The 25,565-nt window shown below is 43.0% G+C and overlaps 1 protein-coding gene and 1 long non-coding RNA gene across 4 annotated transcripts in view; both read left to right on the top strand.

Moving 5' to 3' along the window:
• Positions 1–25,565, top strand: part of tgfb2 (transforming growth factor, beta 2) — a 36,784-nt gene that overhangs the window by 1,890 nt on the left and 9,329 nt on the right. The window contains exon 1 of one of the 3 annotated variants that reach the window (XM_090229356.1): positions 10,289–10,569. The exons of the other annotated variants lie outside the window; for them this stretch is intronic. Within the exon in view, the coding sequence (XP_090085482.1) occupies positions 10,557–10,569 (13 nt within the window). The 5' untranslated portion in view covers positions 10,289–10,556. Of the gene's footprint in view, positions 1–10,288; positions 10,570–25,565 lie in introns of those variants that run through there. 3 annotated transcript variants of the gene reach the window in all.
• LOC110519379 (uncharacterized) lies at positions 14,733–16,344 on the top strand. The gene is made up of 2 exons (XR_002472830.3): positions 14,733–14,822; positions 15,027–16,344. It is a non-coding gene; the product is annotated as an uncharacterized LOC110519379 (long non-coding RNA).

The raw sequence follows: 25,565 nt of genomic DNA, 5'->3' as shown, positions 1-25,565 counted from the left end.
CACTGTTGCAGCCAGGCAAGCAAAACAACATAATGCGAACCCTGCAGGTCGCCCTGTGCTGCTAGAGCGGTCACCGAAAAAAGTAGCCTGACATGAACCTCTCCTGGGATAGGGGGATCGATTTCCTCCCAGGCTGACTCCCGGCGCCGCCTTGACAATGTGTTATTGCATAGTTATGAGGTAGTAGAAGCAGACTACAATGAAACACTGATTCGATATTTACCCCCTCCCCCCCATTTCACTCTAAAGAAAGAGTTTGTATTGTGTATGTTGGTACATTTGTAACATAATACGCAAGTTTTCCCTAATGTTATGTTAATTCAGCGTGTCCTTGCCTGAGTCTCTCCAGCCTGGAGCTGCTTTGTAGATAGGGACAGGGTGAGCTCCAAGGACTCATTGACCTCATAGAGAGGCCTATGAGTATTTATCACATTGAAAGAGTGGATTATATCAGTGATAACCTCTTATTCTCAGTGGGCCGCCTCTGAATTCCCGTTTTCCCTGACTGCTATAAACCCTATCAAAATTGATAATACACTCCCACGGCAAGTTCTTCATTGTTTACATGTCAAAAGCATGAAGAGCAGGGCAATCTAAAATATTGTCAGAACAGGTTTGAGATATCAAGTTTTATTCCTTTCGTCTCAGGAGGCAGGGGGTGATATTGAGAAAGTGGTGTGTGTGTGTTTTATGTGTAGACCTACACTCCCAAATTGGATTGGATTAATAGGGGTCTGAGATGGCTAACTCTGGGCTCCCAGAGTCACTACAATTACCTAATTTAAAGTTGTTTTTTCCCCCTCGCTGCTTTCAAGTAATAAACCACTGTGTTCCTAGCTACATTTTTACACACACATTCATGTTTTCAAAGTCATGGTTGCCTAAACATAATCATATTAAACACAGCTATTGTGCCATTTATTCTGTAATAATTTTTTTCTCCTCCAGATCAAATGTGAGTACACGGCATGGAGAAAAAATGAATTAGGAGATATTTTATATGCCCCAAGATATATTTTGCATTAAATATTATCCTTGGCCCTGCCCGCTGTATAAATACACCTAAATATGTATAGATCAGGCGATGTGCCAAGCGCAGTCAGGAAGGCATTTACAGGGTATAAATAATCCTGAGTCAACATTCAGAGAAAAAGGCAGATTTTTTTTATTTATTTATCCTTTTTAATCTTCTTCTGACGCTGCTCTACTCTTTAGCTCCTGGGAGGAAAGATGACAAAGAGAGAGACAGGAGAGAGGGAGAGGGAGTCAAACCACCAGTTGTTAGTCCCAAAATGCACAGCCAAAGACGATACGGATGGCTATTTTTTTAACAGTCGACTGTGTGTGTGTGTGTGTGTGTGATCCAGTGTCACAGTGTGAATGTCTTTGCCAGCTAATAATGCACACACATACACACAAGGGTATCAATCTTATCTGGTAGGGTGCCAGGAAGTCCTCAGAGGCAGCACTGTGGGGCACCATGGCACTGGAACTCGCACTAATATGTGCACAGGGGAGAGGATGGGCTGTGGAGTGGATTGGACAAGGGGGGGATGGCTGGGGTTGAGGGGCGGTGTAGTGGGGGCAGAGACAGAAGCCTGGCAGGCCCACAGTACACTATTTAAACCAGCAAGCAGGCATTATACATATAATACAGAATGCTGCCCTGGGCTCTGCTCTGCCACTTGCTGCATGGAAAATTCCAGCAGGAGACGCACTGTTTCTGGGCTGTGGAGTGGTTGGTAGAAAGATAACCTATCCTTCCCCCATCCCAATCTCTTCCTCTCTCTTTCTCATCTCCCCACTCATTTTTGCCCCTCATTGATACTCATTGGCCCCCATTTAAACTCTTCGCAATGTTTGCCTTCTCTCACGCCCCCTTTCCCAATCTCATATGTACAGGTATGTATGTGTGTGTGTGTGTGCGTGCTGCATGCATTGCGTGTAGGTGTGCTGCATCTTTTTCAACACTGTCACCTAGGTTATGTCATGGGACAGTCTCTCATGATGCTGCATTATGGACTGTACAGTGGCAAGAAAAATTATATGAACCCTTTGGAAATACCTGGATTTCTGCATAAGTTGGTCATAGAATGTGATCTTCATCTAGGTCACAACAATAGAGAAACACAGTCTGCTTAAACTAATAACACACAAACAATTATATGTTTTCATGTCTTTATTGAACACACTGTGCAAACATTCACAGTGCAGGGTGGAAAAAAGTATGTGAACCCTTGGATTTAATAACTGGTTGACCATCAAACGTTTTCTGTAGTTGCGGATCAGACCTGCACAACGGTCAGGAGGAATTTTGGACCATTCCTCTTTGCAAAACTGTTTCAGTTTAGCAATATTCTTGGGATGTCTGGTGTGAACTGCTCTCTTGAGGTCATGCCACAGCATCTCAATCGGGTTGAGGTCAGGACTCTGACTGGGCCACTCCAGAAGGCGTATTTTCTTCTGTTGAAGCCATTATATTGTTTATTTGCTTTTGTGTTTTGGGTCGTTGTCCTGTTGCATCACCCGACTTCTGTTGAGCTTCAATTGGTGGACAGATAGCCTAACATTCTCCTGCAAAATGTCTTGATACATTTGGGAATTCATTTTTCTGTCGATGATAGCAAGCTGTCCACCCCCAGAGGTAGCAAAGCAGCCCCTTCCAAACAACTCAACTTTAGTTTAATCTGTCCACAGAATATTTTGCCAGTAGCTCTGTGGAACGTTCTCCATTTATAGACAGTTTGTCTTACCGTGGACTGATGAACATCAAGGCTTTTAGAGATACTTTGGTAACCCTTTCCATCTTTATGCAAGTCAACCAATTCTTAATCTTAGGTCTTCTGAGATCTCTTTTGTTCGAGGCATGGCTCACATCAGGCATTGCTTCTTGTGAATAGCAAACTCAAATTTTGTGAGTGTTTTTTATAGGGCAAGCCAGCTCTAACCAACATCTCCAATTACGTCTCATTGATTGGATTCCAGGTTAGCTGACTCCTGACTCTAATTATCTTTTGGAGAAGTCATTAGCCTTGGGGTTCACATACTTTTTCCAACCTACACTGTAACTGTTTAAGTTATGTATTGAATATAGACAACAAAAATACAATAATTTGTGTTGGTAATATAAGCACACTATGTTTGTCTATTGTTGTCAATAGACTTACATGAAGATCAGATCAAATTTGATTGCCAATTTATGTAGAAATCCAGGTAATTCCAAAGGGTTCAGATACTTTTTCTTGCCACTGTACAAGCTGATACAACATTGGCCTGTTAGCATGCCCTCATTGCCCTATACAGAAATGCTTGTTTAGCATTTGCCCTGCCTACTCTCTAAGTTATTGTATGTCTCCAGTGTGCTATAGCTCTCCTGTGGACTAGAGCTCTCAACAGTGACCCTAGTGTGTTTGTGTGTGTGTGTGTGTGTCTGTTGGGGATAGTTTTGCCATTCCCTTTTACCGGGGTGTATATATGTTTACACTATATGTGTTGCTTGCTTTTATAAAATGGGATTTAGATGATGTCATGCACACAGCATCGTTCAAAGTCAGGGGTTAAACGAATGACCTTATAATTTATCCGCACATGAATTCTGACTTGTTCTTCATGTGTAAACCTTTATTGACTATGATAAATGGTTGGAGAGGAGAAAGCATTATAGCCTAGACTTAGAAGGATGGCATCGTGAGAGTAGCATCACCTATGCTGTCTTGTCCTTGTGAAAAGACAGGAATGCTGGTTGGTTCATATTTAGCGGTGGTGGAAAAAGTACCAATTGTCATATTTGAATAAAAGTAAAGATACCTTAATAGAAAATGACTCAAGTAAAAGTGAAAATCACCCAGTAAAATATTACTTGAGTAAATGGGGTTGAGAAGACACATTTCAGTTGAATGCATTCAGTTGTACAACTGACTAGGTGTCCCCCTTTCCCTTTCCCTAAAAGTATTTGGTTTAAATATACTTAAGTATCAAAAGTAAATGTAATTGCAAAAATACACTTAAGTGTCAAAATAAAAGTAAAACTATAAATCATTTAAAATCCCTTATTTTAAGTAAACCAGATGGCCCTTTTTGTATTTTTTTTATTTACATTTACGGATAGCCAGGGGCACACTCCAACACTCAGGCATCATTTACAAACAAAGTATTTGTCCTTAGTGAGTCCAGCAGATCAGAGGCAGTAGGGATGATAAATGCTTGCATTGGACCATTTTCCAGTCCCGATAAGCATTCAAAATGTAAACAGGTACTTTTGGGTTTCAGGGAAAATGTATGGAGTAAAAAAGTACATTATTTTCTTTAGGAATGTAGTAAAGTAAAAGTAGTCAAAAATATAAATAGTTAAGTCAAGTACAGATACCCCCAAAAAAACTTTAACGTATTTTTTACTTAAGCACTTTACACTTTACAATGCAAACTGTTGCAGCTGTACTTGAATATAGAACATTCTGCTCATTATATACTGAACAAAAATATAAACGCAACAATTTCAAAGATGTTACTGAGTCACAGATCATATGAGGAAATCAGTTAATTGAAATAAATAAATTAGGCCCTAATCTATGGATTTCACATGACTTGGGCAGGGGCGCAGCCACGGGTAGGCCTGGGAGGGCATAGGCCCACCCACTTGGAAGCCAGGCCCAGCCTTTCAGAATGAGTTTTTCCCCACAAAAGGGCTTTATTACAGACATAAATATTCTTCAGCACCCCTCAGACGATCCCTCAGGTGAAGAAGCCGGATGTAGAGGTCCTGGGCTGGCGTGGTTACAAATGGTCTGCGGTTATGAGGCCGGTTGGACGTACTGCCAACTTCTCTAAAATGACATTGGGGGTGGCTTATGGTAGAGAAATCAACATTAAATTATCTGGAAACAGCTCTGGTGTGCATTCCTGCAGTGATGATGCCAATTGCACACTCCCTCAAAAATGTGACAAAACGGCACATTTTAGAGTGGCCTTTTATTGTCCCCAGCACAAGGTGCACCTGTGTAATGATCATGCCAGTTTAATCAGCTTCTTGATATGCCACACCTGTCAGGTGCAGGGATAATCTTGGCAAAAGAGAAATGCTCACTAACAGGGATGTAAACAAATATCTGCCCAAAATTTGAGAGAAACACACTTTCCGTGCGTATGGAACATTTCTATAATATTTTATTTAATCTCATGAAACATGGGACCAACACTTTACATGTTGCGTTTATATTTTTTTACAATATAGAAGTGCAATCCTCGTTCAGAGCAGCCTACTCCTCCCATCATTTTAGTCATATCACTGGAAGTGTTTTGTATTAAACTATATGTGGCATTTGATTTACATTAACGTTAACTTTGGAAATGTACATTGTAGAAAACACGATTACATTGTATATAGTGTAGTAACTTGTACTACACTATCTAAACCACACTCAATGCAGTAGACATTGATATGTTGTACTCACAGCAAATCACTAGACATATTTGCAATTTAATGAGTCGTTGTTGGGCAAACATTTCAAAGTGTTTTAAGAGAGGTCAGCTGTTAAGGAGCTAACACAGTGAGTGCTGTACCAGCGTAAATAGAGACCACATGTTGATTCTGCCTTTTCTTCAGTCATGTGGATTCAAAGGAGCACTAATTACCTAGCCTTTCAACAACACGTCAGTACATTACACTTTGAACAGGTTCTGAACATCAAACTTTACATGGTTCAAATAAAAGGCATTAGTTGGAATCACTTTAGATTTGGAGTGCACCGGTGTTATTTGCTCAGAAAGCCTCATTGATATACGCTGTAGTTTAGTATAGTTAAGTAACACTTTTTTGGGGTGCAGTAACACAACTCTACTAAGGTAAATTAATTGAAAATTAACCTGATAGAACAATGTCCATGTTGCTAATCTGTGACAAACTATGATGCTGATTAATAAGTCTAGAACCAACAGGACCCTGAACAGCTTCTACACCCAAGCCATAAGACTGCTAAATTAGTAAATTAGTTAACCAATAGCTACCCAGACTATCTGCATTGACCCTTTTTCACTAGCTCTTTTGATTCATCACATACGCTGCTGATACTGTTTTATTATCTATCCTGTTGTCTTTATCCCTACCTACTGTATGTGTACGGTGCATTCGGAAAGTATTCAGACCCCTTCCCCTTTTCCACATTTTGTTACGTTACAGCCTTATTCTAAAATGGATTAAATACATTTTGCTTCTCATCTATCTACAAACAATTTCCCATAATGATGAAGCGAAAAAACATAAACCTTGTTCACATAAGTATTCAGACCCTTTGCTGTGAGACTCAAAATTGAGTTCAAGTGCGTCCTTGAGATGTTTCTACAACTTGATTGGAGTCCACCTTTGCTAAATTCAATTGATTGGACATGATTTGGAAAGACACACACCTGTCTATATAAGGTCCATTAGCTTAAAGTGCATGTCAGAGCAAAAACCAAGCCATGAGGTCGAAGGAATTGTTTGTAGAGCTCCGAGACAGGACCGTGTCGAGGCACAGATCTGGGGAAGGGTACCAAAACATTTCTATAGCATTGAAGGTCCCCAAGAACATAGTGACCTCCATCATTCTTAAATGGAAAAAGTTTGGAACCACCAAGACTCCCCTAAAGCTGGCCACCTGGCCAAACTGAGCAATCGGGCGAGAAGTACCTTGGTCAGGGAGGTGACCAAGAACCCGATTGTCACTCTGACAGAGCTCTAGAGTTGCTCTGCTCTGTGGAGATGAGAGAATCTTCTAGAAGGACAGCCATCTCTGCAGCACTCCACCAATCTGGCCTTTATGGTAGAGTGGCCAAGCGGAAGCCACTCCTCGGGAAAAAGCACATGACAGCCTGCTTGGAGTTTGCCAAAAGGCACCTAAAGGACTTTCAGACAATGAGAAACAAGATTCTCTAGTCTGATGAAACCAAGATTGAACTCTTTGGCCTGAATGCAAAGCATCACATCTGGAGGAAACCTTGCATCATCCCTACAGTGAAGCATGGTGGTGGGAGCATCCATGCTGTGGGGATGTTTTTCAGCGGCAGGGACTGCTAGACTAGTCAGGATCGAGAGTAAGCTGAATGGAGCAAAGTACAGAGAGATCCTTGATGAAAACCTGCTCCAGAGCACTCAGGACCTCAGACTGGTGCGAAGGTTCACCTTCCAACATTACAACGACCCTAAGCACACAACCAAGATAACGCAGGAGTGGCTCCGGGACAAGTCTCTGAATGTCCTTGAGTGGCACAGCCAGAGCCCGGACTTGAACCCGATCGAACATCTCTGGAGAGACTTGAAAATAGTTGTGCAGTAATGCTCCCCAACCAACCTGACAGCTTGAGGGGATCTGCAGAGAGGAATGGGAGGATCTCCCCAAATACAGGTGTGCCAAGCTTGTAGCATCATACTCAAGAAGACTCGAGGCTGTAATCGCTGCCAAAGGTGCTTCAACAAAGTCCTGAGTAAAGGGTTTGAATACTTCTGTAAATGTGATATTTCAGTTTTAACTGTTTTTGCTCTGTCATTATGGGATATTGTGTGTAGATTGATGAGTGGGGAAAAAAACAATTTGATCCATTTTAGAATAAGGCTGTAACATAATCAAATGTGGGAAGGGCCCGTAAGTAAGCATTTCACTTAGTCTATACCTGTTGTTCACGAAGCATGTGACAAATACAATTTGATTTGATTTGATATTTTTCTTTTGTCCAGTTTTTTGTTCTTCATAATATAACTCTCCTAAGGTGAGCTAGCTAGCCTAGCGCTGTGTAGAGACATCTTCTGGTGAGAGTTTGCAGAGGGGCCAGATAATAAGAACGGCCCAGTGTGTGTGTGCCAAGTGTTTGAGTTACATAATGACATCAAATCAGCTTTTTAAACTTTCTGCGGGAAGGATGTGGCACTTTTGTTATGGGAAGCATGTCAGACTTACATAGGTCTTAAAGACAAATGCACATTTATGAATAGCATTGCTTTTATTAAGATGTAATGGTGTGTATTGTGGGCATGTATGTGTGTGTGTCCATGTTTGTTTACATGTGTGCTTATGTGCATTCAAGCATGTACAGTACCAGTCAAAAGTTTGGACACACCTACTCATTCAAGGGTTTTTCTTTATTTTGACTGTTTTCTTCATTGTAGAATAATAGTGAAGACATCAAAACTACGAATGAACACTTGAAATCGTGTAGTAACCAAAAAAAGTGTTAAACACATCAAAATATATTTTATTTTTGAGGTTCTTCAAAGTAGCCTTTGCCTTGATGACAGCTTTGTACACTCTTGGCATTCTCTCAACCAGATTCATGAGATAGTCACATGGAATGCATTTCAATTTACACTTGTGCCTCCTTCTTAGTGTGTTTGACCCAATGAGTTGTGTTGTGACAAGGTAGGGGTGGTATACAGATATATTATGGCAAGAAAAGCTCAAATAAGCAAAGAGAAACAACAGTCAATCATTACTTTATGACATGAAGGTCAGTCAATCCAGAAAATTAGAAGAACTTTTAAAGTTTCTTCAAGAGCAGTCGCAAAAACCATCTAGCTCTATGATGAAACTGGCTCTCATGAGGACCGCCACAGGAAAGAAAGACCCAAAGTTAACTATGCTGCAGAGGATAAGTTCATTAGAGTTAACTGCACCTCAGATTGCAGCCCAAATAAATGCTTTACAGAGTTCAAGTAACAGACACATCTCAACATCAACAGTTCAGAGGAGACTGTGTGAATCAGGCCTTTATAGTTGAATTGCTGCAAAGAAACCACAACTAAAGGACACCAATAAGAAGAAGAAACTTGCTTGGGCCAAGAAACATGAGCAATGGGACAATAGACCGTTGGAAATCTGTCCTTTGGTCTGATGAGTCCAAATGTGACATTTTTGAATCCAACCGCCGTGTCTTTGTGAGACGCAGAGTAGGTGAACAGATGATCTCTGCATGTGTAGTTCCCACCATGAAGCATGGAGGAAGAGGTGTGATGGTGTGGAGGTGTTTTGCTACTGACACTGTCAGTGATTTATTTAGAATTCAAGGCACACTTAACCAGCATGGCTACCCCAGCATTCTGCAGCGATACGCCATACCATCTGGTTTGCGCTTAGTGGGACTATCATTTGTTTTCAACAGGACAATGACCTAACACACCTCCAGGCTGTGTAAGGGCTATGTGACCAAGAAGGAGATAGATGGAGTGCTGCATCAGATGACCTGGCCCCCACAATCACTCAACCGCAACCCATATGAGATGGTTTGTGATGAGTTGCACTGCAGAGTGAAGGAAAATCAGACAACAAGTGCTCAGCATATGTGGGAACTCCTTCAAGACTGTTAGAAAAGCATTCCAGGTGAAGCTGGTTGAGAGAGTGCCAAGAGTGTGTTAAGCTGCCATCAAGGCAAAGGGTGGCTGTTTTGAAGAATCTAAGATATATTTTGGTTTAACACTTTTTTTGGTTACTACATGATTCCATATGTGTTATTTCATAGTTTTGATTTATTCAATATTATTCTACAATGTAGAAAATAGTAAAAATAAAGAACGTGTAGGTGTGTCCAAACTTTTGACTGGTACTGTATGTGCTTGTGTTCTTGTCTGTGTGTGTACAGTATGTCTGTGTGCCTGTCTAGTATGTTAAAGGTCCAATACAGCCGTTTTTTATTTCAATATCAAATCATTTTTGGGTAACAATTAAGTACGTTACTGAGATTGTTTTAAATTAAAATGGTCAAAAAGAAACTAAAATAGCGTGTTAGCAAAGAGTAATTTCTCAAGCAAGATTTTCGCTAGGACTGTCTGGCAGTGGGCTGAGAGGGGAGAGGGAAAACAAGCTGTTATTGGCAGAGAGGTTTGAAACTATCTTTCTTATTGGTCTATTAACTAATTTACCGCCTGGTGATGTCACCAGGCAGGCCAAAATTCCATCCCACCAAAACAGGCAGAAATTTCAGGCGGTCTTTTGAAACAGCTCTTACACTATTTGCACAATTTCACAGTATTATTCCCTCGTAGTGCAGAAATACGAAGTACAGACAAATCTAGATTTTGACTGCACTGGATCTTTTCTATAATATCAGCATCGTTGTTAGTTTGTGTTTGACTCCTGGTGTTTGTGTGTTCGGATGTGTTAGCTCAGTATGCTGAAGGCCTCGTATGTGTTGATCCTGGTGTGGCTCGATGTGTGTGATGGATTGTGTTTAGTGTAAGTGAACACTCTTGCCTATCTCCCCTGCACTGCTGTAAATAAACATGGGCGTGTGTCCGTGTGTGCGTCTGCGCGCGTGTTCCTGCTTTGTGAGGAGAGGGCTGTACAAACAACAGCCAAACAGATGAACAGAAACACACTGTGGAGAGCGGGCCGTTTGAACTATTTTGGGGCAGGTCACTATTGCCACTATTTTTAGCCGCATCTGACTTTCACCAAGCTGTTTCAAGGGAGAGGGACTTTCCTGGGTTTGGTGCCACGGTACCTCAAGCAATTGCACATCGGTCTTGAAGGGATATTGTCCGAAAGCAACTCCTATAGTCAACGTGTTGCCCCTGTATCCCTGCTTTCAGGTGTATGGCTGTGATAGGTAATCCTATGTCTTTCTTTGTACTGGGGGCTTTATTGTTGCTGTGTCATGGAGCTGAGTTCTATCATAATGAAACGGTGTTTGCTATGTAATCATAATGCCATGTAGCCTTGGTGTTGTGTAGTTCTTTGAGGTCTACAGTAGGTCTTTGTCAGTGTTCAGTTTCTCTGCTGTTGTGCACCCTGTTGATGTCTCATTGGTGCTCTTGGAGAGGGAGAAGGAGAGAGAGAGAGAGAGACAGAGCCAGGAGGTATCAGCAGCAGCAGCACTGTGGGGTTGTTGTTGAGAATGGGGCTTGATCCTCCGCTAAACTTACGCAAGACCTGGACGCTGCTGCCATTTGAATTGGAGGACAACCGTGGCCAAGCAGCATTGCGTAACCGAGGGAAAGAGAGAAAAAGAAACGGGGGAAAGAGAGAGAAAGAGTAAGCGAAAGAATAACCACGGTTCCTCCAACGACGTTTGGTGTTGTTTACAACAATGGGACAGGTTCCCGTGTAAGATGCTACTCTAACATGACAGTGATAGAAGGGAGTGAGAGCTGGTGCTGTTGTTAAAACGTGCAGAGAGGCACGTTTTATGGGACTGTTGAATGTGTGATTGCGGTTTGTAATGTTATGCAATCGTCGAGCAGAGGATAGTGAATTGCAGTGTGTGTCACAGTGTTCCGAAGGTTTATGTATTCAACGATTAATGAGGTGAGGTATTCTCCCACTGAGTTTGGACCAGGCCACTGCTACCCAGCATGCATGCACACCCTCTCACTCTCACTCACTCTCTCTTGCTCGCTCTCGCTCTCGCTTTCTCTCTCTCATACACACATTTAAACACAAACATACACACACCGCCATGGGGTCTCTCTCTTTCTCCTTCTCTCTTACACTCTCTCTCCTCATCTTCCTCCCTCGCTGCTCTGTTATGCTGCTTGCTTGTTTTCTGGTTGCCATACAGCAACAGTGGAGAGGGACCATGTGTCTGTCGCTTGGCTGAAGCCCAAAAGCCCCTCTCATCTGAGTCTCTCTCTCTCTCTCTCTCTCTCTCTCTCTCTCTCTCTCTCTCTCTCTCTCTCTCTCTCTCTCTCTCTCTCTCTCTCTCTCTCTCACACTCTCACACTGTGTGTTTCTGTGTATGTGTGTATATACGTTTCTGTGTGTGTGTGTGTTGGTCTGTTGCTGGGAAAGAGGCCTGTGGAGACTGACAGGCCTTCGTGGAAGGGGCTTCAAAGCACCGGGTATTTTTAGTTCCCAGGGATTATGTGCAGAGTTGTTTTCAATTTGCTATTGGCAGGTGAGTGGCTGGGCGGAGGCGTCTGCAGGGAACGAGACAGGCGGGAGCTCTCTTCCGTCTCACATTCCCTCTCGCTCTTTCTGTCGTCTTTCCCCCCCCCCCCCTTTACTCTCACTTCCCCCCCCCCCCCCCTTTACTCTCACTCTTCCCCCACTCTTTCCTCTGTGATCTCCTGTCTGTCTGTCCCCGTTTCCTTCTCGACTTCTCTCTTTATCGCTGTCTCGTTGTTCTCCTATTCCGCCTGACGAGTTTGACTATCTCAGCCAGTCGCCTTTTCCTCTCCTCTCCTCTCCTTTCCTCGACCTCTTCGTTAACATTTCTTGACTAATGTTTCTCTCCTTTCCTATTGCGCATGCTTTATTACATTTTTTATCCTCAGATGGTCGTCTTGATTCCACACAGGATCTGTCTCTCCCTCTCTCCCGCTCACCTTTGCGTTCCTCCCTTCTATCTTTTCTCTCCTCTCCACGTCTCCTCATCTCAAATCACATTTTATTTGTCACATGCTTCGTAAACAACAGGGGTAGACTAACAGTGAAATGCTTACTTATGGGCCCTTCCCAACAATGCAGAGAAAAATAAAGAAGAAATAATAAGGGATAAATACACAATGTGTAACAACAACTTGGCTATATACACAGGGTACCAGTTCCGAGTTGATCTGCAGGGGTACGAGGTAATTGCAGAAGACACAGTGCATTCTGCAAGTATTTACACCATTTCCCTTTTTCCACATTTTGTTATGTTACAGCCTTATTCTAAAATGGATTAAATAAAACATTTTCCTCATCAATCTATACACCATAGCCCATAATGACAAAGAAAAAAAATGTTTTTAGATCATTTTTTTAACCAAGCCATGAGGTCGAAGGAATTGTCCGTAGAGCTCCGAGACAGGATTGTGTTGAGGCACAGATCTGGGGAAGGGTACCAAAACATTTCTGCAGCATTGAAGGTCCACAAGAACAAAGTGGCCTCCATCATTCTTAAATTGAAGAAGTTTGGAACCACCAAGACTCTTCCTAGAGCTGGCCGCCCAGCCAAACTGAGCAATCGGGGGAGAAGGGCCTTGGTCAGGGAGGTGACCAAGAACCCAATGGTCACTCTGACATAACTCCAGAGTTCCTCTGTGGAGTTGGGAGAAACAGAAGCCACTCCTCAGTAAAAGGCACAGCCCGCTTGGAGTTTGCGAAAAGGCACCTAAAGGCCTCGCAGACCATGAGAAACCAGATTCTCTGGTCTGATAAAACCAAGATTGAATTCTTTGGCCTGAATGCCAAGCGTCATGTCTGAAGGAAACCTGGAACCATCCCTACGGTGAAGCATGGTGGTGGCAGCATCATGCTGTGGGGAGTTTTCAGCAGCAGGGACTGGGAGACTAGTCAGGATCGAGGGAAAGATGGATGGAGCACAGAGAGGTCGTTGATGAAAATCTGCTCCAGATTGGTAGAAAACATTTACAGAAGCCTAAGGCATTGGGTGGTTTAGCTCTACCAAATCTTCAGACATACTATTGGGCTGCAAATTTCAGAGCCCTTTTGTACTGGCTGTAGACTGAGCCTACTGGCCCTAGACCAGATGGAGTCTGAATCGTGTAAACCTGCTGCACTTTCTTCTGTGTTGTGCTCGTCTCTCCCAGTGTCCCCAGGCAAAAGGTGTGTCAACCCAATTGTAAAGCAGTCTCTTAAAATTTGGTATCAGTTCCGTTTAGCCTTTAGCCTCTGAAGCTTTTCTCTATCAGGCCCAATCAATCAGAACATTTTATTTCCTCCATCTTTAAATGATGGGGCTTTTGGCATCCGGCACTCACTAGGCCTCTCCTCGCCCGCCCAATTATTCTTTGATGATACATTTGCCTCTTTTGCTCAGCTACAGGAAAAGTTCAACCTCCCCAATCCCACTTTTTTGGCTATCTCCAGACTAGGAGCTTTATTAGAGCTAACACACCTGAATTTCCCCATAGGCCTGCAAATACAGCTACAGAGAGCATCTTGGAGCTGAACAAGCTTCCTAGGGGCGCAATATCAGATGTATATGCAATGATTAATGACTTACAGAACCCCCGTTTGGTGCCTTTAAAGACTCAATGGGAACATTTTAGGGGAGGAACTTGGGGAAGACACCTGGGAATCTGTGCTGCACAGGGTGCATTCGTCCTTTTTTAGCACTAGACACAGCCCCGTTCAATTCAATGTGGTTCACCATATCCACTGGTCCGGGACCAAACTAGGAAGAATATTCTCTGATTTTGATCCTACCTGTGTCAGATGTAAAACGGAACCAGCCACACTGTATCATACGTTTTGGGGCTGTCACAAACTGTCAGGTTTCTGGGAATTCATATTTAAATGTTTCTCTGATATATATGACACTGTTATAGATCCGTCTCCCCTTACAGCCCTTTTTGGAGTACTGCCCATGGGTACCCCCCTATCAAGAATCCAGTCGGACACTGTTGCTTATACAACTCTTTTAGCTAGACGGCTAATACTACAGAACTGGAAGATGGCAGCTCCCCCATCTTATAAATATTGGGTGAGAGATGTGTTGTGCTCTCTGAAACTAGAAAAAATTCAATTCAATACACGTGGGAACCCCAAACTGTTTTATGAGGCTTGGGCTCCATTCCAGTCTTACTTTAAACAGTCCATCCTCTGATAGCATTCATATTAAAACAAAAATAAGACTGTATTTGAGTCCCCTGTGAGGGGGGAGGGGGGGCATTAAGGTTGATGATGTGCTTATTGATTGTGACCTGCGGATTGTTCATCTTGCCCAGTCAGAGACTAAAATGTGAGCTTGTTTTTCCCTGTTTTTATTTTTATTTTTGTTCACGCTTAGAATTTTTTTTTATGATTATTACTTACTTTGTTTTTGTTCCAGTGGATGGTCGGTCTGTGGCCATGACTGTCTGTGAGTGACTGCATTTCTCCACCCCTATCCCTTGCCTGCTTACAGGAACAATGGTGAGGTGTCTGCTCTGTCCCTGTACTACTGCCCTTTAACCTATGTAGCCTTCTGCCCGGTGTGTTTAACTTGTCTAAAGTACGGTATCTTTAAAGCTATTCTTTTTTATTTGTATTTGTTCTAGTTGAGTATATTATTTATATTGTTTTGTGTTGTCTTGTGTGTAAAACTGAATAAACAGAAATTAAATAAATCTGCTCCAGAGCGCTTAGGACCTCAGACTGGGGTGAAGGTTCACCTTCCAACTGGACAACGACAGGAGTGGCTTCGGGACAAGTCTCTGAATGTCCTTGAGTGGCCCAGTCAGAGCCCAGACTTGAACCCGATCTAACATTTCTGTTCAGCGACGCTCCCCATCCAACCTGACAAAGCTTGAGAGGATCTGCAGAGAGAAATGGGAGAAACTCCATAATTACAGGAGTGCCACGCTTGTAGCGTCATACCCAAGAAGACTCGAGGCTGCAATTACTGTCAAAGATTCTTCAACAAAGTACTTAGTAAAGGTTCTGAATACTTGTGTAAATGTGATATTTCAGTTTTTTCTTTGTAATACATTTGGGGCATTGTGTGTAGATTGATGAGGGGAAAAACATGTTAATCAATTTTAGAATAAGGCTGTGACGTAACAAAATGTGGAAAAAGTCAAGTGGTCTGAATACTTTCTGAATGCACTTTATGTGCATATAGGTAGTGACTAGGCAACAGGATAGATAATAAACAGTAACTGCTGCAGTGTATGTGATGAGTCAAAAGAGTTAGTGCGAAGAGAGTCAAATGCAGATACAGGGCTCTATGCTGACTTTTCTTTTACAAGGAACACGTGTGTGCCTAAGTGGGAAAATGTAAACTGGCACAAAGAAATGTTGGAGCACAATGATAAATATTTAAGGTAATAAAGCTAGATTCCTTCATTTTTCTAGGCTCACTGGTGCTCCTAAAATACAAATTCCAGGTTGCACAGGAAAATGTTTAGGCACATATGTGAGTAAAATGGTCGCACTGTAAAGTCCTGAGATTGTCCGGGTAGCTCTTTAGTTAACTATTAAGTCGTCTTATGGCTTACTCCTGGTAGAAGCTGGTCAGGGTCCTGTTGGTTCCAGACTCGGTGCATCGGTACCACTTGCCGGTCCAGAGTGTGTGAGAGAGAACAGACTGTCCGTGCATAGAGGAAAACTGGGGAATCTGAGAGCATGTCTTATAGAAGTGAGAAATGCTCCAAAGTAGGTCAAATTATTTCCCCTTCGGTCTGTCCTGGGATATCTCAGCCCTGCAAACCAATATGTGGTCTCAATTTCCATTTTCAAATGGTAAAAATGACTCTGAGGTAGCAAACAGTTGCATCCGGTAATTTTACAAAAGTCATAAATCAGACTTGTGGGGAATTTGAACAAACAGTTTGATATTTTCCTGGTAATTCATGGCTTGTAGGACCATTCCAACAATGAAGAAAATGAATGTCTCCTCGTAAAATATATACCACTTAATGTCATATTTTATTAAAGCCACATGTTATGCCATAAAGGTCTCCAGGCAACTCAAATGTTTTAATATTACACAAAACACCCTGTAATATCCCCCAGTGTGTGTGTGTGACTGTGTTTGCATGCGCCATGCCAATTTATCTGCTAAAACACTTGCAGGTGTTGTTATGAAATCCTAATAGCCTGTGCTAATATCACAGGATTTTATTGAAACCGCAGTTTTTAGCCTGGTACCAGATCTGCTTGTGCTGTATAGCTAACTTCTGGTTGTTGTCAGGCTAAATGTTTGGCATGACAATGATCATAGGAATTGGCAAGACAGCACACACAGATCTGGGACCAGGCAAGTTTTCTCCGGAGCAGAACCTTGTGAGTTAGGTATTTTAATTTTTGTAGGCACTCTTCAGCTGTTTTTCACTGATTTGCACTGTTTATTATCAGGGAGTAAGCGCAGGAAAAATCTACTTGTCTTCAGTTAAGGAGACAAAAGTGCTTGTTGAATGAGATTTTAATATAGTGTGTAGATCCTAAGTAAAAAACTATGCAGACATATTTATTGGCTAACCATTAGCAAAAGGAGTCTAGTACTGCTGGAGCAGTGGGCTCAGCCGAAACCAGCACAGACCAACTCCAAATGAAACAGTTTGGCCTTAAATTGTTTTTTTCTTTCTCGAAGGTCAAATGTTTGCCCACTGCAGGTGTTTCACTGAGCTGTGCCAAGCACCGTGAAGTCCCTTTCATGTAAAACAAAATCTCCTTAATGTCGCTCTGTAAAGTAGAAGCCAGACACAGCTTGAAACATCGCTCTTTGTCAAACAGTCTGCAATTAAGGCCAGTTTTAGTGTCATTTCAGTATAAACTGAGAGAGTTTGGGCAGCTGGAGGCTAGTCTAACGTCTCTCTCTCTCTCTCTCTCTCACACATACACACACACACACACACACACACACACACACACACACACACACACACACACACACACACACACACACACACACACACACACACACACACACACACACACACACACACACACGGTGTACTGTATAAAACCTGCATGTCTGGAGTGCATTAAAGGACAAAGATGATGCTGGCTGCAGTTCTGGAACCGCTCCGGGGACAGGAAGCAAGTGGGTGGAGCCAGGGCGCAGGAAGTGTGTGTAGGGTCAGTAGAGGTCAGTGACAGTGTGAGGAGTGAAGGACGCTGGGAGGGGTTGCATTGGTTGGCACAGGTCCCTGTGACTCTGCTGTTTTGATAACTGCACGGCAGACATTGAGCAGTTCACAGGCCTCCCGGCTCTGGAGCCGTGGGAAAGATGCATATTTAATGTAATTCCCCCAAGATTAACGCTCCTGGAGGCTCTTCAAAGGAGGAAGGGGGGCACCATCATACTCAGTGAATTTCATAGAAATTTAAATAGTGTGGCTGAATAACAAGTTATCCTTATTAGATAAAACTATACTAAATATAATCACGTCACCAAATAACTGATAAAACTCACTGTTTTGCAATGAATGTCTACAGAAGCCTCAACAGCACCTTCTAGGGTAGCACCATGGTGTAGCTGGAAGCAACGTCAGCACAAGAACTGTTCGTTGGGAGCGTCATGTAATGGGTTTCCATGGCTGAGCAGCCACACACAAGCCTAAGATCACCATGCGCAATGCCATGCTTCAGCTGGAGTGGTGTAAAGCTCCCTGCCATTGGACTCTGGAGCAGTGGAAACGCGAGTGATGAATCATGCTTCACCATCTGGCAGTCCGACGGACAAATATAGGTTTGGCGGATGCCAGGAGAACGCTACCTGCCCGAATGCATAGTGCCAACTGTAAAGTTTGGCGGAGGAAGAATAATAGTCTGGGGCTGTTTTTCATGGTTCGGCTAGGCCCCTTAGTTCCAGTGAAGGGAAATCTTAATGCTACAGCATACAATGATGTTCTAGTTGATTCTGTGCTTCCAACTTTGTGGCAGCAGTTTGGGGAAGGCCTTTTCCTGTTTCAGCATGACAATGCCCCTGTGCACAAAGCGAGGTCCACACAGAAATGGTTAGTCAAGATTGTTGTGGAAGAACTTGTTGTGGAAGACTGGCCTGCACAAAGCCCTGACATCAACCCCATTGAACACCTTTGGGATGAATTGGAACGCCTACTGCGTGCTAGGCCTAATCGCCCAACATCAGTACCCGACGTCACTAATGCTCTTGTGGCTGAATGGAATCAAGTCCCCACAGCAATGCTCCAACATCTAGTGGAAAGCCTTCCCAGAAGAGGCTGTTATAGCAGCAAAGGGGGGACCAACTCCATATTAATGTCCATAATTTTGGAATTAGATGTTTGGTGAGCAAGTGTATACAGTGCCTTCGGAAAGTATTCAGACCCCTTGACTTTTATTTGGTTTTTAATGGGTTTTAGTCTTTTTTTTATCAAGTTACAGCCTTATTCGAAAATGTATTGAATTGTTTTTTTCCCTCATCAATCTGCACACAATATCACATAATGGCAAAGCAAAAACAGGTTTTTAGATAAAAAAAAAATGGAAATATCACATTTACATAAGTATTCAGACCCTTTGCTCAGTGCACAGCTATTTTCAGGTCTCTCCAGAGATGTTCTATCGGATTCAAGTCCAGGCTGGGCCACTCAAGGACATTCAGAGACTTGTCCCGAAGCCACTCCTGCTTTGTTTTGTCTGTGTGCTTAGGGTCGTTGTCCTGTTGGAAGGTGAACCTTTGCCCCAGTCTGAGGTCCTGAGCGCTCTGGAGCAAACTTTCATAAAGGATCTCTCTACTTTGCTCCGTTCATATTTGCCCCGATCGGACTAGTCTCACAGTCGTTGACGCTGAAAAACACCATCACAACATGATGGTGCCACCACCATGCTTCACTGTAGGGATGGTGCCAAATTTCCTCCAGACGTGACGCTTGGAATTCAGGACCAAATTCAGAATCTTGGTTTCATCAGACCAGAGAATCTTGTTTCTCATGGTCTGAGAGTCTTTAGGTGCCTTTTTGGCAAACTCCAAGCGGGCTGTCATGTGCCTTTTACTGAGAAGTGGCTTCCGTCTGGCCACTCTAACATAAAGGCCTGATTGGTGGAGTGCTGCAGGGATGGTTGTCCTTCTGGAAGGTTCTCCCATCTCCACAGAGGAACTCTAGAGCTCTGTCACCATCAGGTTCTTGGTCATCTACCTGACCAAGACCCTTCTCCCCCGATTGCTCAGTTTGGCCAGGCGGCCAGCTCTAGGAACAGTCTCAGTGGTTCCAAACTTCTTACATTTGAGAATGATTGAGGCCACTGTGTTCTTGGGGACCTTTAATGCTGCAGACATTTGTTTGTACCCTTCCCCAGATTTGTGCCTCGACACAATCCAGTCTTGGAGCTCTACAATTCCTTCGACCCCATGGCTTGGTTTTTGCTCTGACATGCACTGTCAACTGTGGGACCTTAAGGGGCAAAATTATTCAGCCCCTTAAGTTAATACTTTGTAGCGCCACCTTTTGCTGCGATTACAGCTGTAAGTCGCTTGGGGTATGTCTCTATCAGTTTTGCACATCGAGAGACTGACATTTTTCCCATTCCTCCTTGCAAAACAGCTCGAGCTCAGTGAGGTTGGATGGAGAGCATTTGTGAACAGCAGTTTTCAGTTCTTTCCACAGATTCTCGATTGGATTCAGGTCTGGACTTTGACTTGGCCATTCTAACACCTGGATATGTTTATTTTTGAACCATTCCATTGTAGATTTTGCTTTATGTTTTGGATCATTGTCTTGTTGGAAGACAAATCTCCGTCCCAGTCTCAGGTCTTTTGCAGACTCCATCAGATTTTCTTCCAGAATGGTCCTGTATTTGGCTCCATCCATCTTCCCATCAATTTTAACCATCTTCCCTGTCCCTGCTGAAGAAAAGCAGGCCCAAACCATGATGCTGCCACCACCATGTTTGACAGTGGGGATGGTGTGTTCAGCTGTGTTGCTTTTACGCCAAACATAACGTTTTACATTGTTGCCAAAAAGTTCAATTTTGGATTCATCTGACCAGAGCACCTTCTTCCACATGTTTGGTGTGTCTCCCAGGTGGCTTGTGGCAAACTGTAAACAACACTTTTTATGGATATCTTTAAGAAATGGCTTTCTTCTTGCCACTCTTCCATAAAGGCCAGATTTGTGCAATATACGACTGATTGTTGTCCTACGGACAGAGTCTCCCACCTCAGCTGTAGATCTCTGCAGTTCATCCAGAGTGATCATGGGCCTCTTGGCTGCATCTCTGATCAGTCTTCTCCTTGTATGAGCTGAAAGTTTAGAGGGACGGCCAGGTCTTGGTAGATTTGCAGTGGTCTGATACTCCTTCCATTTCAATATTATCGCTTGCACAGTGCTCTTTGGGATGTTTAAAGCTTGGGAAATCTTTTTGTATCCAAATCCGGCTTTAAACATCTTCACAACTGTATCTCGGACCTGTCTGGTGTGTTCCTTGTTCTTCATGATGCTCTCTGCGCTTTTAACGGACCTCTGAGACTATCACAGTGCAGGTGCATTTATACGGAGACTTGATTACACACAGGTGGATTGTATTTATCATCATTAGTCATTTAGGTCAACATTGGATCATTCAGAGATCCTCACTGAACTTCTGGAGAGAGTTTGCTGCACTGAAAGTAAAGGGGCTGAATAATTTTGCACGCCCAATTTTTCAGTTTTTGATTTGTTAAAAAAGTTTGAAATATCCAATAAATGTCGTTCCACTTCATGATTGTGTCCCACTTGTTGTTGATTCTTCACAAAAAAATACAGTTTTATATCTTTATGTTTGAAGCCTGAAATGTGGCAAAAGGTTGCAAAGTTCAAGGGGGCCGAATACTTTCGCAAGGCACTGTATATAGGTTGGAATCAATACATGTTTTAATAGGGCACATTCAATTGTCTAAGTCTTGGATGTGGCCTAATATACAAGAACCCACCCCACAACCCTGGTGTCACAGGCACCCTCTTCCAGCTAACTCAGCCATTGTAACCACACCAGCCCACTGGTGTTGCTTTAACCTGCAATGGCACTACTCTGTGTCGGCAGCACAAGGTGGAGAGAGAGTCCAGCCATGCCCAGCACACTGCCCTCTCTTTCCTCTCAGGAAGGAAGCTAATGTTTGAAGTATCCTAGGACAAGTGTCTTCCTCCCCGCGCAGGAAGAAATTCCTGCTGTATTATTATGAAACAGTATGATCCCTGAAAGATGGGCCTAGTTTTTTTTCCTCCCTCAGTTACTTGTGTGACTTGCCACTTGCCATTTGCCAGGGCAGCAGGGTAGCCTAGTGGTTAGAGCGTTGGACTAGTAACCGGAAGGTTGCAAGTTCAAATCCCCGAGCTGATAAGGTCGTTCTGAACGAGGCAGTTGACCCACTGTTCCTAGGCCGTCATTGAAAATAAGAATTTGTTCTTAACTTACTTGCCTAGTTAAATAAAGGTAAAATAACTGACTTGCCCGGTTGAAAAATGTGATAATAAATAAATATGTAAAGAGTATGTGCTTGTTGTTTATTTTTGAAAAGTCTGTGACTTTGGCTTCTGGCTTCTGAATATACATATAGTCTTTTTCTCCCAGCAGCACATGCTTGACTATTTTGCCATCGGCCCGTGATGTCATGGAAGTGATGAGTAATGAATGAAGGGAATGATTAGAGGGATCAGGGGGCTGTCTATACGCTGTGTGTGACAGCTCTCATGTGACATCAGGCTGCTCTGGGAGGAAAGAGGGAACGGAGGCCTTGGTCTGGTTAATGAAAGTATAGTGCCATCCCTCTAACCAACCTACTCACCCCCTCCCAATGAGCCTACGCTTGGTGTGTTCCGTTCCCGTGTGTGACATCACCACTGCCTCCTCGCTTCTCAATTCCCTAAATGAGCCCGGGTGCAGTGCACACAGACAGACCACAGCGGCGCCAGTTGTGGTGGATCATTTTGGTGTCACGTTTGTATAAATCAGTGTTACCGTGGTCTGACTGACTCTCTCTCTCGCTCTCTCTGCCACTGAACCTCATGTCAACCAGTGGTTGGCTTATTGAGTCACCCAGAATTCCCCAGTTGACTTGAGGGAGGATGTATTACTGTATTGTGTGTGTGTGCGTGCGTGCGTGCGTGCGTGCGTGCGTGCGTGCGTGCGCGTGCGTGTGTGCGCGCGTTCGCGTGTGTGTGCGTCTGCTTGACTGTTTATGTTTTGTTGAGTAGAATGACCTATTGTGCAGTAGTTGTGTGTGAGAGAGCATTCCAAATGTATATAACGGATATACAGTAGCTTTGTGTGTGTGCGTGCTTGCGTGTGGTGTTTAGTTTATTACGATCCCCATTAGTTACTGTACATGCAGCAGGTACTATTCCTGGGGTCCATATAAAACTTACAAATACGTAACGAAGTACAGAACAGTTATAGACAAGAACAACATGAGATATCACATGAAATTATATATAAAAAATATTAACGAAATGTTATATAGGAAAGACACATGGAGACAACAAAAAATACTATTTACACACTATTCATATATACATATTCATATTCTTATATACAGTACAGTTAAATTACATCTTTAGAAAGAGGAGGTGCTGTGATACACTATGTATTTTTAATCAGTTTTTTTTAAAGCTTAATTGGCGTTTTGCTTGAGTAACATCTGGTGGCAGAGCATTTCACGATGACATGGCTCCATACATAACTGAGCAATGCATTAAATCTGTTTTTGGTTTGTGTACCGTGAAGAAACCCGTTGTGGCGTGTCTGGTGAGGTATGTACTCTACCAGTCAAAAGTTTTAGACCACCTACTCATCATTCAAGGGTTTTTCTTTATTTTCCCTGAAGACATCAAAACTATGAAATAACACATATGGAATCATGTAGTAACCAAAAAAGTGTTAAACAAATCAAAATACATTTTATATTTTAAATTCTTCAAATAGCCACCCTTTGCCTTGATGACAACTTTGCACACACTTGGCATTCTCTCAACCAGCTGCTTATTCACCTGGAATAAGCATTCCAGGTGAATACTTATTCAACAGTCTTGAAGGAGTTCCCACATATGCTGAGCACTTTTCCCTCACTCTGTGGTCCGACTCATCCCAAGCCATCTCAATTTGGTTGAAGTCGGGTGATTGTGGGGGCCAGGTCATCTGATGCAGCACTCCATCACTCTCCTTCTTGGTCAAATAGCCCTTACACAGCCTGGAGGTGTTTTGGGTCATTGTCCTATTGAAAAACAAATGATACTCCCACTAAGCCCAAACCAGATGGTATGGCGTATCGCTGCAGAATGCTGTGCCATGCTGGTTAAGTGTGCCTTGAATTCTAAATCAATCACAGACAAGTGTCACCAGCAAAGCACCCCCACATCATAACACCTCCTCCTCCATGCTTTACGGTGGGAAATACACATCATCCATTCACCCACATCGCGTCTCACAAAGACACGGCGGTTGGAACCAAAAATCACAAATTTGGACTCCAGACCAAAGAACAAATTTCCACCAGTCTAATGTCCATTTCTGGTGTTTCTTGGACCAAGAAAGTTTCTTATTCTTATTGGTGTCTTTTAGTAGTGGTTTCTTTGCAACAATTCGACCATGAAGGTCTGATTCACACAGGCTCCTCTGAACAATTGATGTTGAGATGTGTCTGTTACTTGAACTCTGTGAAGCCTTTAGTTGGGCTGCAATTTCTGAGGTTTTTAACTCTAATGAACTTATCCTCTGCAGCAGAGGTAACTCTGGGTCTTCCATTCCTGTGGTGGTACATAAGAACCAGTTTCATCATAGCGCTTGATGGTTTTTGCAACTGCACTTGAAGAAACTTTCAAAGTTCTTGAAATGTTCCTTATTGACTGACCTTCATGTCATAAAGTAATGATGGACTGTCGTTTCTCTTTGCTTATTTGAGCTGTTCTTGCCATAATATGGACTTGGTCTTTTACCAAATAGGGCTATCTTCTGTATACCCCCTGCCTTGTCACAACACAACTGATTGGCTCAAACATATTAAGATAGAATTTAATTTGTGGAATTTCTTTCCAAGAAGGCACACCTGTTAATTGAAATGCATTCCAGGTAGGTGACTACCTCATGAAGCTGGTTGAGATAATGTCAAGAGTGTGCAAAGCTGTCATCAAGGAAAAGGGGTGGCTATTTGAAGAATCTCAAATATAAAGTATATTTTGATTTGTTTAACACTTTTTTAGTTACTACATGATTCCATATGTGTTATTTCATAGTTTTGAAGTCTTCATTATTATTCTACAATGTAGAAAATAGTCAAAATAAGGGAAAACCCTTGAACGAATAGGTGGTCTAAAACTTTTGACTTGTAGTATATGTCTGTTTGAAGTGTATGCAAATAGATTGTATGTGTGCGAATGGATATCCAGACCTGTACATTAGGTGAGTGTATGTTCATTGTGGTTAGTCCAGCTGCCCTATTTCCTGTGCCCTCAGTCAATGCGGCCAGTGTTGTGTTAAGCACAGCGGCATCATTCACGAGGCAGCGCCGCTGTGTAGAAGTTACACACTGCCTTAAGCTGGCCCATTGGGACTTGGAAGTGTGACTTTCTCTGTTGACAGATGGGAAGGAAGCGAGCAAGAGCGTAGTTAGTCTTGGCTCATCTGACTCTCTGGTCACACAGAGAAGGGTTAGTGTTGGCGCGCCCAGACCATTGGTCACTGGCGCAACACAGAGAGAGAGAAAATGAGAGAGAGAAAAAAGATTGATAGACTGATAAAAAAAAGACAGGATCTGCTCTGAAACATGACCCTGGGACGGGTATTTGGTAGGTGCCTGTGAGAGACCTGAATGGGTCTCTCACTAAGAAGGTCAAAGGTCACATTAGACACAGTCACCTCACACATGCTCCCTCTGACACAAGAGCATTGTCACAGCTTTGTGTTTAACACGCACACAAACCGCACACATATAATTAAACTAATTTATCTCAGTGTTGAGTAAAGTAAATGGTATTTTGGCTGTCGTTATCCTTTAAGGTCTGGCTCCAAGTACACAACTGCTTAGCAGTTTCTCTCCCCCTTCCCTCCATCCTGTCCTGATGGTCGTTGCGGTTGTATACTCTCTTTAAACAAACCATGGTGGCTGGCTAATCCTGGGCTTCTGCCTAACGTTGCAGCCATCAATTTAAGGCTCCGGGCCTCCTAATACACCGTGGTGTAGGGAACTGTCAAGCACACACCACCGCACACATGGTTTCCAGCATTACGTGTGTTGCATTA

This window comes from Oncorhynchus mykiss, chromosome 3 (genome assembly GCF_057628025.1).
Source record: "Oncorhynchus mykiss isolate SJ-2025 chromosome 3, ASM5762802v1, whole genome shotgun sequence".
Taxonomy (NCBI): domain Eukaryota; kingdom Metazoa; phylum Chordata; class Actinopteri; order Salmoniformes; family Salmonidae; genus Oncorhynchus; species Oncorhynchus mykiss.
Note: the sequence above shows the minus strand (reverse complement) of the source record. Positions and strands in the feature narration are given on the sequence as shown.